The 13,003-nt window shown below is 55.3% G+C and overlaps 1 protein-coding gene across 1 annotated transcript in view; it reads right to left on the bottom strand.

Moving 5' to 3' along the window:
- Positions 1–13,003, bottom strand: part of VSIG10L2 (V-set and immunoglobulin domain containing 10 like 2) — a 35,645-nt gene that overhangs the window by 2,879 nt on the left and 19,763 nt on the right. The window contains 13 exon segments of the mRNA XM_065937058.1: positions 85–383; positions 480–706; positions 1,100–1,469; positions 2,243–2,359; positions 2,913–3,227; positions 3,857–4,147; positions 5,727–5,987; positions 6,830–7,078; positions 7,641–7,724; positions 7,727–7,885; positions 9,888–10,163; positions 10,416–10,763; positions 12,331–12,492. Coding sequence (XP_065793130.1) covers positions 85–383; positions 480–706; positions 1,100–1,469; positions 2,243–2,359; positions 2,913–3,227; positions 3,857–4,147; positions 5,727–5,987; positions 6,830–7,078; positions 7,641–7,724; positions 7,727–7,885; positions 9,888–10,163; positions 10,416–10,763; positions 12,331–12,492 — 3,158 coding nt within the window.

Here is a 13,003-nt window from a genome sequence, read left to right as displayed (position 1 = left end):
TGGGGTCGCAAAGAGTCGGACACAGCTTAGCAACTAAACAACAACAACAAGATCCAGCACAGCCAAAAGCAAACAAAAAAACACCCAGTGTCTGGGCTGCTTCGACCAGAAAGCCAGCAGGGCTTTTTGCATGGGGCAGGGCCCTGTCATGCAGTGTTCCCCAGATTTAAACGGGCCTTCCTTGAACCTCAGCCCTGACAGCTCTGAGGGAACCCGAAAGCCCTCTTCTCGCAGAGACTGAGTCCGTGAGAAACTTAGGAGAGCTCCGTTTCTGTCAGCGTTGCGTTTCCGCTCAGGCGCCACTTTCCCGATTCCTGGCAGGACCATCCCTTGGCCGTCTGGCTGTTTGTTCTCCTCTGCGTCCCCCGCGGAGGCAGGCCTGCCTGATTCGCGCAGGCAGTGGAACAAGCACGCGTTTGTGTCTCACCCAGATGTCAGACACACACGCTCGGAGCCAGTGAGTCATGCCGGCGGCTGACAGAGTGTGACTTTGGCCAGCCCCGGGCCCCTGGCAGCCAGCTCCCCCAGCCTGGTGGCAGGAACCCCTGTCCCGTCTTGTTGGCACAGACTCTCGAGTCCAGCGACTGTGAGGCCCTTAGACCACGGCAGGCTCTGTGCCTGCACGGGAGGTGAAAGGAAGACAAGGGCTCCGGGCACCTGGCTCTGCTCGCAGCCCTGGTGCAGCTTGTGTTTGAGGGGGAAGGAGCTGGCGATTGGGAAAGAGCCAGAAGATCACATCTCTGCGGCCCTACCATCCTGAAGGCGCCGGATTTTATCTGCTCTCAGAAGCTAAGCAGGGTCAGGCCTGGTTAGTACTTGGATGGGAGAAGAGCACATTTCCTGCGACGGTTGCATGAAGGGCACACACACACGCCTGCCTATGTCATTTCCCATCTCCTAGCTTCCTCCCAGTAGGAAAACCTGGGTCCCGACAAGCTGGTCAGCCTCTCCCCATGGGAGCTGCAAATGGAATAACCCTCCACCAGTGAGAGCATCATGTGTGATTTATTGAGAGATTGCTCAGTGCTCGAACTCAGGCTGGAGGCAGGAAGCTGGGTCATATGGCTCCAGACACTGTTCCCAGCACCGTGGTTCTCACTTGCTCTTGGACAGCCGGCGATCTTCTCTGCAATCACATGTCTTCCTGGTTGTTCCACCTCTGTCTGCCATTAACTGGGCCAGGACTGGTCTTGTAACCAAGTCATTAAAGACCCTGCAGCTGAGCCTTGCATTGGTTGTAAAAAGCTGCTTATTCAGTGGGAAGGGGTAGTTGGGGATCTTAGCTCCCTTGTGACGAGGGGATGTTCCCATTCCCCCACCGTCTTCCCTAAGCCTGTTGGCACCTTCCCCTTGGGGCCTCATGGTGTGGCCATCACTGTTGGTGACATTTACTGGGGGCTCTGAGGTTTCTTGTGCAGGATCTGAACCTGGGCTATTGGGTGATGGTTCGGTGCCTACAGAGAATGGACCTAAGCAAAGGAAAGAGATGCCTGGGGGAGTCCAGGTTGTTCCCAGAAGGCAAGGGAGACAGAGCATCATGGGTGACTCATGACTATTCTCCCGAGTTTGGGGGTAAAACTGGGCTTACCTGGCATTGGCTCGGGGCCACCCTTGACCCCTGATGTTGGTCACTTTGCTCCCTGAGGGTGAAGTAGGCAAGTAAATTACCCTTTCCCAGCCTTCCTGTCCTAAAGTTAGAAGAAAACCCTGACCTCCAGAATGACTGGGCTTCCACACCCACCTGGGAAGGAGCAAGCACCCGAGGCCTGGAGGAAGAAAAGGAAGAGGCATTTCTTGAGCAACCAGCCTAGGTCCTGGGAGAATAACCCTCCTGTCCCCAGACTCAGGACCCTGGAAGGGGGTGGCCCTAGCTGCCCAAGGTTGGGGGTTGGAGCCCTGATGGACTTCTAACTTTGGGAGGAAGTCACAACTAAGGAAGAACCTAGATTCTTTGCCCAGGGGAGTCTACATATTGTGTGCCAAGTCGTGTCCAACTCTTTGTGAACCTGTGGACCATAGCCGCCCAGGCTCCTCTGTCCACGGGATTCTCCAGGCAAGAATACTGGAGTGGGTTGCCACTTCCTTCTCCAGGGGATCTTCCCCACCCAGGGATCACACCCGACTCTCTAACATCTCCTGCACTGGCAGGTGGGTTCTTTACCATCTGAGCCACCAGGGAAGCCTGTCTAATATGGGGCTGCCTCTTGGGGTCAACAGCCCTGTCTTTGAGCTTCCCACTCACAGGGGAAGGTGTCCGGGTGCCGGGCAGCATACTGGAATGCCAGCAGGGAGGCCACTGTCGCCACCACCTTTCCTGTGCCTGCTGCACCCAGCACTGCCGCATAGGCGCTGAAGGGGGCTCCGCGAGGAGAGGGTGTACAGGGTAGCTTTAGAGCCACTGCTGAACTCGGCAACAGTGGCTTTAGGGCATCGTGCAGGCTGTGCCGGCTCCTCCGGTTGGCCCTCCACTTGGTGGGGAGAGGGCTGCAATCAAGAGCAAGCCTTGACCTAGAGAGTCGGGAGACCAGGTCTCTCCCCAGGAGAGGGTGCTCGGCCTGCCTGGGCTCCTGGGGTGTTGAGTCCCCAGCCAAGTCCTCTCTATCTGGCAGAGCAGGCAGTTAGGCTGGTTATCTCAGCAGCCTGGGGCGGGAGGGAAGGAATAACTAGGATGGAGAATGAGCATCAGGAAGCCAAGAGCCCACCTTTGCCGCAGGAGGTGAGACTGAGGCTCAGAGCTGGGCCCTCACTCTAATTCAACTACCGGCACCTACACCTCCCCTTCACTATTTCTTCTGATCTGAGCTGGACTATGGTTCCCGCCCCTAGGCCCAGGCCTCCAGAGACTCTGGGAGGGACGGAAAGACAGGAGGAAAGGGAGGAGGAAAGAGGGGAGGGCGGCGAAGTCCCTACACGATGCAAAGCCCCAGCACCTGGTGACTTCACCTCAGAGGGATGTCCAGCCGTGTGATGATTCAGAGCCAGGACACAGAAGGCGTAGCGGACCCCCAGGTCCAAGCGCCCCAGCTGCTGGCCCCTGCTCTCCGGCTCGATGTCACCAGCCACGGTCTCCCAAGCCCCTGCCCCCAGGCCTGGGACACTGGCCCTTTGCTGCACCAGGAAGCCCGTCAGATTGCCGGGGTCTCGGACAGTCCATTGCAGCTGCACCTCGCTCCGGCGTCTCCCGTAGGTCAGGCGGCTGATGGTGACGTTAGGGGGAGCTGGGTATCCTGGGGTGAAGGCGGGGACACACACAGGCGTGTGTGTGCATGCATGTGTGTGCTCAAGGGCTGATTAGGGTTTTGTCGAGATACAACTGGTGGTGTGGGGATGTGGAGGTGGGGGTTGAGCCTCAACCACGTGTGTGTAGTTTTGGTCTGTGTTACCCTAGACTTACACACGGGCCTCAGTTTCCTCCTCTGTAAATGGAGGTGTGTGTTAATCACTCAGTCATGTCCAACTTTGTGGCTTCATGGTCTGTCCATGGGATTCTCCAGGCAAGAATACTGGAGTGGGTTGCTATTTCCTTCTCTAAGGGAATCTTCCCAACCCAGCAATCAAACTAGGGTCTCCTGCTTTGCAGGCTGATTCTTTACCATCTGAGCCACCAGGGAAGCCCCTCCATGTAGTCAGAGGTTCTTCTGACTACATGGAGCTCTGTTTGCCTGAACTCGAGGATATCTGATTCACGTTCACATGGGGTTTATGCTTTTTGAGGGCCCATCTGTGCCTGAGAAAGATAACGCATCCAAGATTTGAAGCAGGGAATCCATGTGCCTTTCCACCTAAGGAGCAGTGGCTGGAGGTTCCCCACTCCCTCCGCACGCACACGCACACCTGCACACCACCCCTCACTCACTCAGGACCTCCAGCAGGATGCTCTGATGGCTGTTGCCCAAGGCATTTCAGGCCACGCACTGGTGGGTGTCCCCGTGACGGGCTGGGTCGGCACCTTGGACACTCAGGCCCAGCTGGGCCCCCTCGGGGTGCAGCGTGAATCCCAAAGTGCCCGGCTCCACCTGCCATCACTGAGGTCACAGCCAGAGGAGCTGGGCAGGTGGCACGCCCCCCAGGAGGGCACATCCCAGCCGGGCCTCATCCCCCTCCAGCACTGACACCCGGGGCCCAGCCACTGCCAGTTGAGGGGCTTCTGCAGGGACAGAGAGGATAAGGTGAGAAGGTGCCCCCTGGGCTGGTGGGGATGCTCAGAGGGGAGGTGCTGGCCAGTGGTGGAGGGAGTGGGGAGGGGAGAAAGGAGATGGGAGGGCTGTGGAGTTGACAGTGAAGCCCGCCTTGGCCTGGTCTGCCCCCTCTTTCACGCTCTCATTCTATGCTGAATTCCCAGCACCCCAGCAGCACCTGCTCCAAGTTTTACTGACAGTAGTTGTATTTCATGATGCTCTCTCCCTCCCGACCCCAGAGCAGCTCCTCCAGGTGGGCCCCTGCCCTATTTACCTCTGCATTAACCACCCCCTCCCAGCACCTGGCCCAGGGCCTCCTACCCCCACCCCCCAAAGGCCCAAACGCCTCCACCCCGCGCACAGGGACGGGCCCACAGCAGGTGCTGTTTTTATGAATTGACTCCTAAAGACCCAGGGTTTCAGGTGTTCGTGACTCTCCTATGATGGAATTTCCAGTCCTGAGGCTGAGTAATAAGGGAAAGAAATATGTTGAGTGATGGACCTCCCTGAAAACCATGGTAGTCACTCGGCCTTTGCAGACCAAGACGTGAAGCATTTTATGAGAACCGTTCTAGGTGACGGCTCTGCCATTCGCTTTTCTCAAATTTTTACTTCAATGTTTAATTCTTTGTTCATGAGTTGGTGGTAAGTAGGACTGGCAGGGCCAGATGAAGACAGAGAAAGAAATCAGATCAGAAACAAATAGAGGGAGTGGGAGAAGCAGAGGAGGACTTCTGGTGCTTGATTATTAATGCAAATCAAGAACACAATTAGGCACCTTGTGCAAATTGATGCAAATGAGGGCAACAGAATCCCTCCAGGTCTAGACTTTGCTGTCCAATAATAGCCTCCCTCCCCCACTCCCCGGCCACATGTGACAATTTAGAACTTGAAATGTGGCCAGTCCACATTGAGATGTTCTGCCACTGGAAACACACACATTAGATTTTGAAGGCAGTATGAAAAGAAAAAAGAATGTAAATATCACCAATTATTTTATTATGACATGTTGAAATTAATATATCAGTGTGTTGTGTTAGTCGCTTGGTCGTGCCAACTCTTTGTGACCCCCTGGACTGTAGCCTGCCAAGCTCCCCTGTCCATGGAATTCTCCAGGCAAGAATACTAGAGTGGGTTGCCATTGCCTTCTCCAGGGGATCTTCCTGACCAAGACATCACACCCAGGTCTCCCACACTGTAGGCAGATTCTTTACTGTCTGAGCCACCAGGGAAGCCTGATGTGTTGGGTATATCACGCTAAATAAAATGTTTCACTGTTTCTTTTTACTTTTTAAAAATGTGGTTACTAGAAAATGTTAAATTCTATCTATGGCTCACATCATATTTTTATTGGATAACACAGACCTTAGACCAAGCCCCCTGATTTTATGCATCAAAAAACTTGAGTCCCTGGGCACGGAGGTGACACAGGGTCTTGACTCACTTTGCATTTCTGCTCAGCCACCAACCCCCAGAGCCCCTCACCCTGATTCCAGAGAGCCGCTTCTCCCCCACCGCCCCAGAACCAACCCTCTAGCTCTGACTCGCCTAGCCGGGGCTGGCAGAGGGGGTCAGGGGCCCTGAGTGGGTGAGTGCCCCAGCACGTGAACTCTCTGCCAGCCAGGTCTTCCTGGGCCTGCAGGAGGTAGACGGCCAGGGAGGAGCTGCTGCTGCCCAGAGGCTGTTCTTGCTCATCAAGCCAGCTCAGCACAGCTGGGGGCTCACCTCCCAGCCACTCACAGCTCAGCATGATGAACTGGTCTCTGATTGTGGCCATGGTCCAGCAAGTGGGGCTCCACAGCGGTTCTCCTGGGTAGGGAATCACAGCTCAGCACGGCGCTACAGGAGGAGGAAGGGCTGGCAGGCCTACCCATCTCTTCACTCTTCATTAATTGTTTCACTCACTCATGCCTCCGCGTACACGGTCACTCATTCATTCATTCATTTGACATTTATTGAGGGCTGACCATGTGCCTGGGAAATAGTGGGAGCAGAGTGCAATATAATCTGATGTGTGCTAGAGCATAGGTAGAAAGACAAAGTCTCTGGGCCTTCAGGGAGGAGGACTGAAGACAGGATGACATATGAACTTGGCCTTGGTAGATGGGTAGGAGTTTCCAAGGTAGAAAGAAAACTAAAGGCAAGTCTCAAGGCCAACATGCAATAATTGTTCACTGTTTAGTCACTAAGTCTTGTCCAACTCTTCAAGACCCTATGGATAATGCAAGTATGCAAGAATCAATTCAGTTCAGTTCAGTCGCTCAGTCGTGTCCAACTCTTTGCGACCCCATGAATCACAGCACGCCAGGCCTCCCTGTCCATCACCAACTCCTGAAGTTGTCTATTGAGTTGCAAGAATAGACCAGTAAAAATAAGGTCCTCCCTGGGGGCTGGGAGATGGTAAGGAGGGTGTCACGGGGCTCTAAGCCAGACTTAAGCCACCGTGGGGGTGGAGACTGGGACTGGAGAGGAGAGAAAAGCTGGAGGTGGGGACTGAGCCATGCTGCCACCTCCCCATTAAGCGGCAGGTCTGGGAGATTGTGGCCTGCAGCCCCTTCTCGGATCCCATGGCCCCAGTGGTCTGGCCTCTGGCTCCCTGCCCATTCCTCTGCCTGGATTGGCATACCCTGCCATCCACCATGTTCACTCACACAGGGTGATCCTGAAGAGCACGGGCAGAGCCAGAGCCGGATGCCTGCCGGTGCAGGTGAAGGCGCTGCTGTTGGGAAGCTGGGTGGCCGCATAACTCCAGGTGACAGTGCTGAGCGCAGTGGGGCCGGCTCCCTGGGGTCCAGCCCACTGCAGCTGGGCAGCTGGAAGCCCCCCAGGCCAGGTGCAGACCAGACTCAGTGCCCTGGGGGCAGGGAGAACAGCACAGGAGGGCTGCGCCTTGGGGGGATCTGGGTGAGAAGCGTGTGAGGGCAGGGCTGGAGCAGCCCCACGGCAGTGCAACACAACCCCCTGCCACCCCCCACCGACCTGGGAGCCTGGAGGCCTGAGGTGTCAAGGGTGGAGGAAGTAGGGAGAAGTTGATGAGCTGGGAAAGAGTGATCTGTCCGAGGGGCGGATAAGAGAAAGGCAGAGTTCTCAGGCCAAGGGCAGAGGCTGGGAGAGGGGTGGGTATTCAGAGTCCTTGAGGAATCCCAGAGCCCCCCAGGCCCCCACCTGGGAAGTCTGCCTTTCTCTGCTCTGCCTTGCCTTCTTTACCCTTCTCTGTGCCTCAGTTCAGTCCCCAGGGCGAAAGAACAATTCCCTGGGGAGGGGTCTACGTATGGGCATCCCCTCTTCCCGCCCCTTCCCACTTTGGAAGGCTTTTATAGACCCCTCTCCGACCACCTAGCAACTCCATTTGGTTTCCCGAGTCCCCCCTACCAATCCACGTCTGCACCGGGGCCCCTGGACTGTGCCAGAGCACAGGTCGGGGGGCCGCCTGTTGCAAGGGGCCCCTCCCCACACACTCACAGTGGATGGTGAGCTGGACGCTGGTCTGCGTGTGGGTGTCCAGGCGGCTGTTGTGGGCCAGACAGGTGTACCGGCCTGTGTGGGTCCAGCGTGCACCTGAGCATGGTCATGGAGCCACACATAGAGGCTGGGGCGGTCGGATGCCGCCGGGCAGCTCGGGGCCACCTCTTCCCTCTCACTGGCCCCAAACCCCTCCTCAGTGAAGCCCAGTGGCTCCACGGTGATCACAGGATTGTCTGGACCATCTGGAGGGCAAGGAAGGCTGGTCATACCTCCCAGCCTTCATTCCTTCAGTCACTCGTCTAGTCGTCGCTGAATTCACTCCCTACACAGTGGGCATCTGTGATATACCAGCTGGGTCGACTACTGTGCTAGGCCTGCAGGAACTCATGGAGCAAGGGCCTGCGGCACAGGGGACCAGGGTTGGTGGAGGTGAGCACCCTGGGCTGGGGGAGCTCAGAGGGCCAGCCCTGACTGTGGTGTGACTTCCCCGAGGGACTGGTGTTTGAACTGGGGTGGGGGAATGGGCAAGACCCGGCTGGGCAGAGAAGAGGCAGGGCGCCCAGTCCTTCCCATCTGCCTGGGATTGAGGGGTTTCTTGGAACTGGGGCGGTTGATCCTTTTAGACTGGAAAGGGATGAAAACAGGTTGAGAAGATGCCCTGAGCATGACCCTAGCAGCCAGCCCTCCTCACTTCCCCTGTCTCCTGGGTCCTCTCTCTCCCTGATTCCTAGAAAGGACTGAATTCTCTGCCTGTTTCACTCTGCTTCTAATTCTTTCCCAAGAACTTCTCACCTGTCTCCCCCATGCTCTTCTGCTGACAATTTCCACAGGCCACCATCATTAGTGGACATCCTTAGGCAGAGTCCTAGCTCCTTAAACACGCTAGACCAGCTCTGTCCAATAGGTATATGTGAGCACCACATGTGTTAAATTTTCCAAATCTTAGAAAGGAAAAATAACTAAACCCAACCAAGTGAAAAAAACACCAATTTTAATAATATTTTGTTGAACCACATACATGCAGAATATTATAGTTTCAATGCACAATCAACATAAAAAGTATTGGGACTTCCCTGGCCCTCCACTGGTTAAGACTGTGCGTCTGTTGCAGGGAGCATGTATTTGATCCCTGATTGGGGAACTAAGATCCTGCATGTCACGTGGCGTGGCCAAAATCTTTAAAAAATAAATCAATAATGCACAATTATTCAAAAATCATTTTTAAAAAGTATTGATGAATATATAAATACATGCATATATAAATATATATATGTATGTGTGTGTGTTAGTCACTCAGTCGTGTCTGACTCTTTGCAACCCTATGGATTGTAGACCGCTAGGCTCCTCTCTCCATGGATTTCTCAGGCAAGAATGCTGGAGTGGGTTGCCATTCCCTTCTCTAGGGGATCTTCCTGACCCAGGGATCAAACCCAGGTCTCCTGCATTGGCAGGCAGATTTTTTACTGTCTGAGCCACTGGGGAAGCCCATATATATGGAAAGATATACATACTTATTTTTAGATTAAATCTTCAAAGTCTAGTGTGCATTTTACACTCAGAGCACATCTCAGGTTCAGCCACATCCCAAGAGATCAAAGTCACGCAGTGTCTACCCTACTGGACAATATAGTGCTAACTATCTTCGTCTTCGTTCATCTTACACACAAACCACTGATTTCATTTTTTAATTTAAAAAAATCTTTTGAAAAAAATTTTTAGAAGTTAATTAGCTACATGTATTCTTTTTACTGAAATAACTATTTTTGTCTTCGGTCCACTTATGTACACATTGCTGCTTCTTTCCTCACTTGTTTTGGAGATCTTTCTAATCCTTTGTTTGCTATGTGTCCTTTCAAGACAAGTTTCTGATTTCTAATTGCAACCTCTCAGCCTCAGACTTAGGATCAAATTGCCACCCTCTATCTTCACTGAAGTTCCCTCCCTGTTTCTTCAAGGTTCAGTTGGTCAAAAGCAGAATTGCTGAGCCACTCCTGAAATTAGGGTAAACTGACTATGAAAATATGCACATTTTCCTGGGAAGAGGGACCGTCGACCTTGAGTAGGTGAAAATGCCTTGTACTAGAGCCATCTTTGGCACCAGTGGATACATTGCCTTGACTCCCGCCTACTGGAGCCTCTTGGAGGGCTAGGGTACTCCTGGTGGTCCTGGATGTGTCAGGAGGCCAAGCCCAGGTGGGTAGGTAGGTGCCAGTCCTGACCCCTCCCCCTCGGCCATTGTGGCCGAGATGACATCCAGGAAGGCTCCGTCACTGCTCAGCTGGTTGACGCCATTGTGGGCAGTACACGTGTACCAGCCCAGATGTGTCCGGTTGATGGTGTCCAGCTGGATCAGACGCTTCGTGACCCCCATGAGAGCCTCTGCAGAGCCTCGGGATGCCTGATGCTGCCAGGCAAAGGTCACAGGCTCTGTGCCCTCCTGTACTGCACGCGTGGCCACTAAGGAGGCCCCCTCCACTGGGGACGGGTCACTCAGCCGCACCTGAGGCTTCGATACGGGCACTGGCCAGAGGCAGGAGAGGCCCTGTGTTTGTTATTGCAGACCCAGGCCGTGCCCAGCCATGCCCAGTGGCCCAGCACTTGCTGGCAGGCCCCTGAGCATCCCTTCCCATGATCCCAGGTGTCCCTGCTCCCAGAAGGAGGGCCCCATAGAACCCGAGCCCAGCAGAACACAATGGGCAGCACATGCAAATAGACTCCAAGCAGCACGCTCAGCAGCTCATGCCCGCTGGGGTGCCCGGCCAGGCCCCTCACCCAGCACGGCCAGAGCGAGGGAGGAGTCGGTGGCGTGGAGCTGGCTGCTGGCCGCATGCAGGGCCTGGCATGGGAAGTGGCCGCGGGCCCCCTCCTGCAGCTCCCACAGCACCAAGCTGCTGTTTCACAGACTCACGGCCCCCAGAGCTGCAGCGCTGGCCTCCACCTTGAACTCCCCTCCACTGGACACGGCCGCGGGCTGGGGGATCATCAAGACCAGGGGAGTGAAGCTCCAGAAGACCCCCAGGGGGGCAGGCGGGGCGCCACAGGCCGGCTCCGCTGAGCTACCTCGCACTCCCTGGATGGAGGAGGTCTCCTTGGGGGCGCCTCATGTCGGATGGGGTTGTCCTGGAGACAGAGGCAATGCAGACTGTCCGGGCCGGTCTGAGGTCTCCAGCTTCCCTTCCTCGCCCAGAATCTCTATTATCGGTGGTCTGCAGTGTGGGCCGGCTGGGCAGGGTTTGATAAGGCAGCATGAGTCCTTCTGGACTTGGAGGACAAGAGACGGTTTCCGAGGGGCCCACAGAGCTTCCTGTCTGGCTGTGCTGTACGGGTGGGTGGGTTAGGCGATTTCTTGAAATCAGGGAATGGATTGGAGCAGAGGTTCCCATTAGGCCTTTCAGAAAGCTTGATAAAGATATAGATTCCTGGGCCTCATCTCGGAAGACTGTCAGAATCCCGGAGTGGGGAGCGGGGTGTCAGGGCCCAGGAATCTGTATTTTAACAACCATCTGGATGTCAGTCTAATGACCGGCCAGACAATGACCCCTGAGGCTCAGGAGCTATAAGTGGCCACTGGTGACTCAGGCTCTGGAGATGTCTGCGTAAGGACTCCAGGGGATTCCAAACCCACTGCAGCAAAGGAAAGATGATCCCAGCCTGCCGTCAACCCATCCAGCACCCATCCATTCATCAGCTGTTAATCTGGAGCGCCTGTGCCGGGCCAAGCATGTGACAAATGAGCCCTCCATCTCTGCCCTCATGGAGCTTCTGGTTCACCAGGCAGTAGACAGCAGTGATGGGTAAGGCAGATCCAGCAGGCAACCTCACGCCAGCCTGGGCACTCTCTTCTTCTGTCCCTGGTGGTCAGCGAGCTGCAAGGAGCCTCAGCAAACTTGGGAAAGATAAGTGCCTCGGAGGATGACCGAGCCCCAGGGCTCTCTCACACAAGCTTCTGCTGACTGAGTGCCCCCCGTACCGTGCCTGCCCTGAACTCTTCCCCTGCTGATCATCCATTGATCTTCACCGTAACAACCACGGCATACCCTTCCCAGACTCAGAAACATGAAATCACTTTGTCTAAAACCGCACGGTACATGAAGGAGCTGGGGTTGAAGCCCTGCCTAATCCCTGACCTCAGATTCTCCCTGCTGCTGTCAGCTTCCCCAGAGAGAAGAGGAGGAGACAGGCGTGGAGTTGGAGGGATGGGATCAGAGTCAAGATTCTGACGTTAAGCTGGTCAGGAGAAAGGCATTCAATCCAGAAACTGGTTCTTTCCAACCCCGTGGATGTTATTTTGTACACTAAGAGCATCCCCCACCTGGACTATTGCAAAGATCTCCCCACTGCCTCCAGCTCCCTGAAAACTGTCAGCTTTGGAGGGGACGTCCTGAAACCCAGGTCTGACCACGTCACATCAGGCTCACACCCCGACAGTGGCCCTCAGCACAAGCTCTTGTGGCTTTTCAAAGTTCAGAAGAGGAGAGCACTCTTGGTGCTCTGGTCCTGCCACCCTGACCCGGCACGAGAGGTCACTCAATGCACACTGGCTGAGATCTGGCTGGTGGATGAAGTCAATGGACTTCACTGAAAGGCTACCCAGGACCAAAAGAGGATCCTGAGGAAGAAAGGGGAAGAAATAATGGGATGTGAGTAGGGGTGGGCTCCTGTGGAGGGCGGACTGAGCGTCACTCACCCGAGGCTCCTGGATGCAGAAGGCAGAGGGTTTCCAGCAGCAGGAGGCCGAGTGGGCTGTGCAGAGCCCCCGACCCACCATGGCCCCATCTCCCTGCGTGGACACCCCGCAGAGGTTCCTGCCCGCCTCTCAGGCTCCCTCTCTCCAGAGCAAAGCCCAGCCCTGGAAGGATGGGGGGCAGTCTGGCTCAGGTTGCCAATGGGGGCCCTCCTGACACATCCACCCCAGATCTCCCGTTACCTTCACCATCCTGAGTACAGGTGAATTATTTACCAGGTGATTCACTCCATCCATAATGCAGAGTTGGGGAGGGCAAGACCAGGCCGGGGGAGGACCTGTGCTCCCCGAAACTTGATTTCAGTAATAGGAAATCAGAGAGTCTGAGCATGGATGTGGCAAAGACCCCAACTTCATCAGGTCCAACCACCCGTCCGGTGCGGGACCCCTGCACGCAGCCCTCTAGACCAGGGGGATCAGGAGGTTCACGTCCTCTGTGCCCCCTCGTGTCTTCCTCATGTTCCGGGGGGAGACGCTGGTGGAGTGTTGGCAGGAGCCCTGGAGTTGAACACACTCCAGAGTTTAGGTTTGACTGATTAACCGAAAAATTTTAGGACATTTCTGAGCCTCTGAGTGTTAGTTTCTTCACAGATAAGGGGGGATAATAATACCTCCT

The sequence above is a fragment of the Muntiacus reevesi genome, chromosome 5 (assembly GCF_963930625.1).
Source record: "Muntiacus reevesi chromosome 5, mMunRee1.1, whole genome shotgun sequence".
In the NCBI taxonomy this organism is placed as follows: domain Eukaryota; kingdom Metazoa; phylum Chordata; class Mammalia; order Artiodactyla; family Cervidae; genus Muntiacus; species Muntiacus reevesi.
The sequence above is the reverse complement of the archived record's forward strand: the minus strand, read 5'-3'. Positions and strand labels throughout refer to the sequence as shown.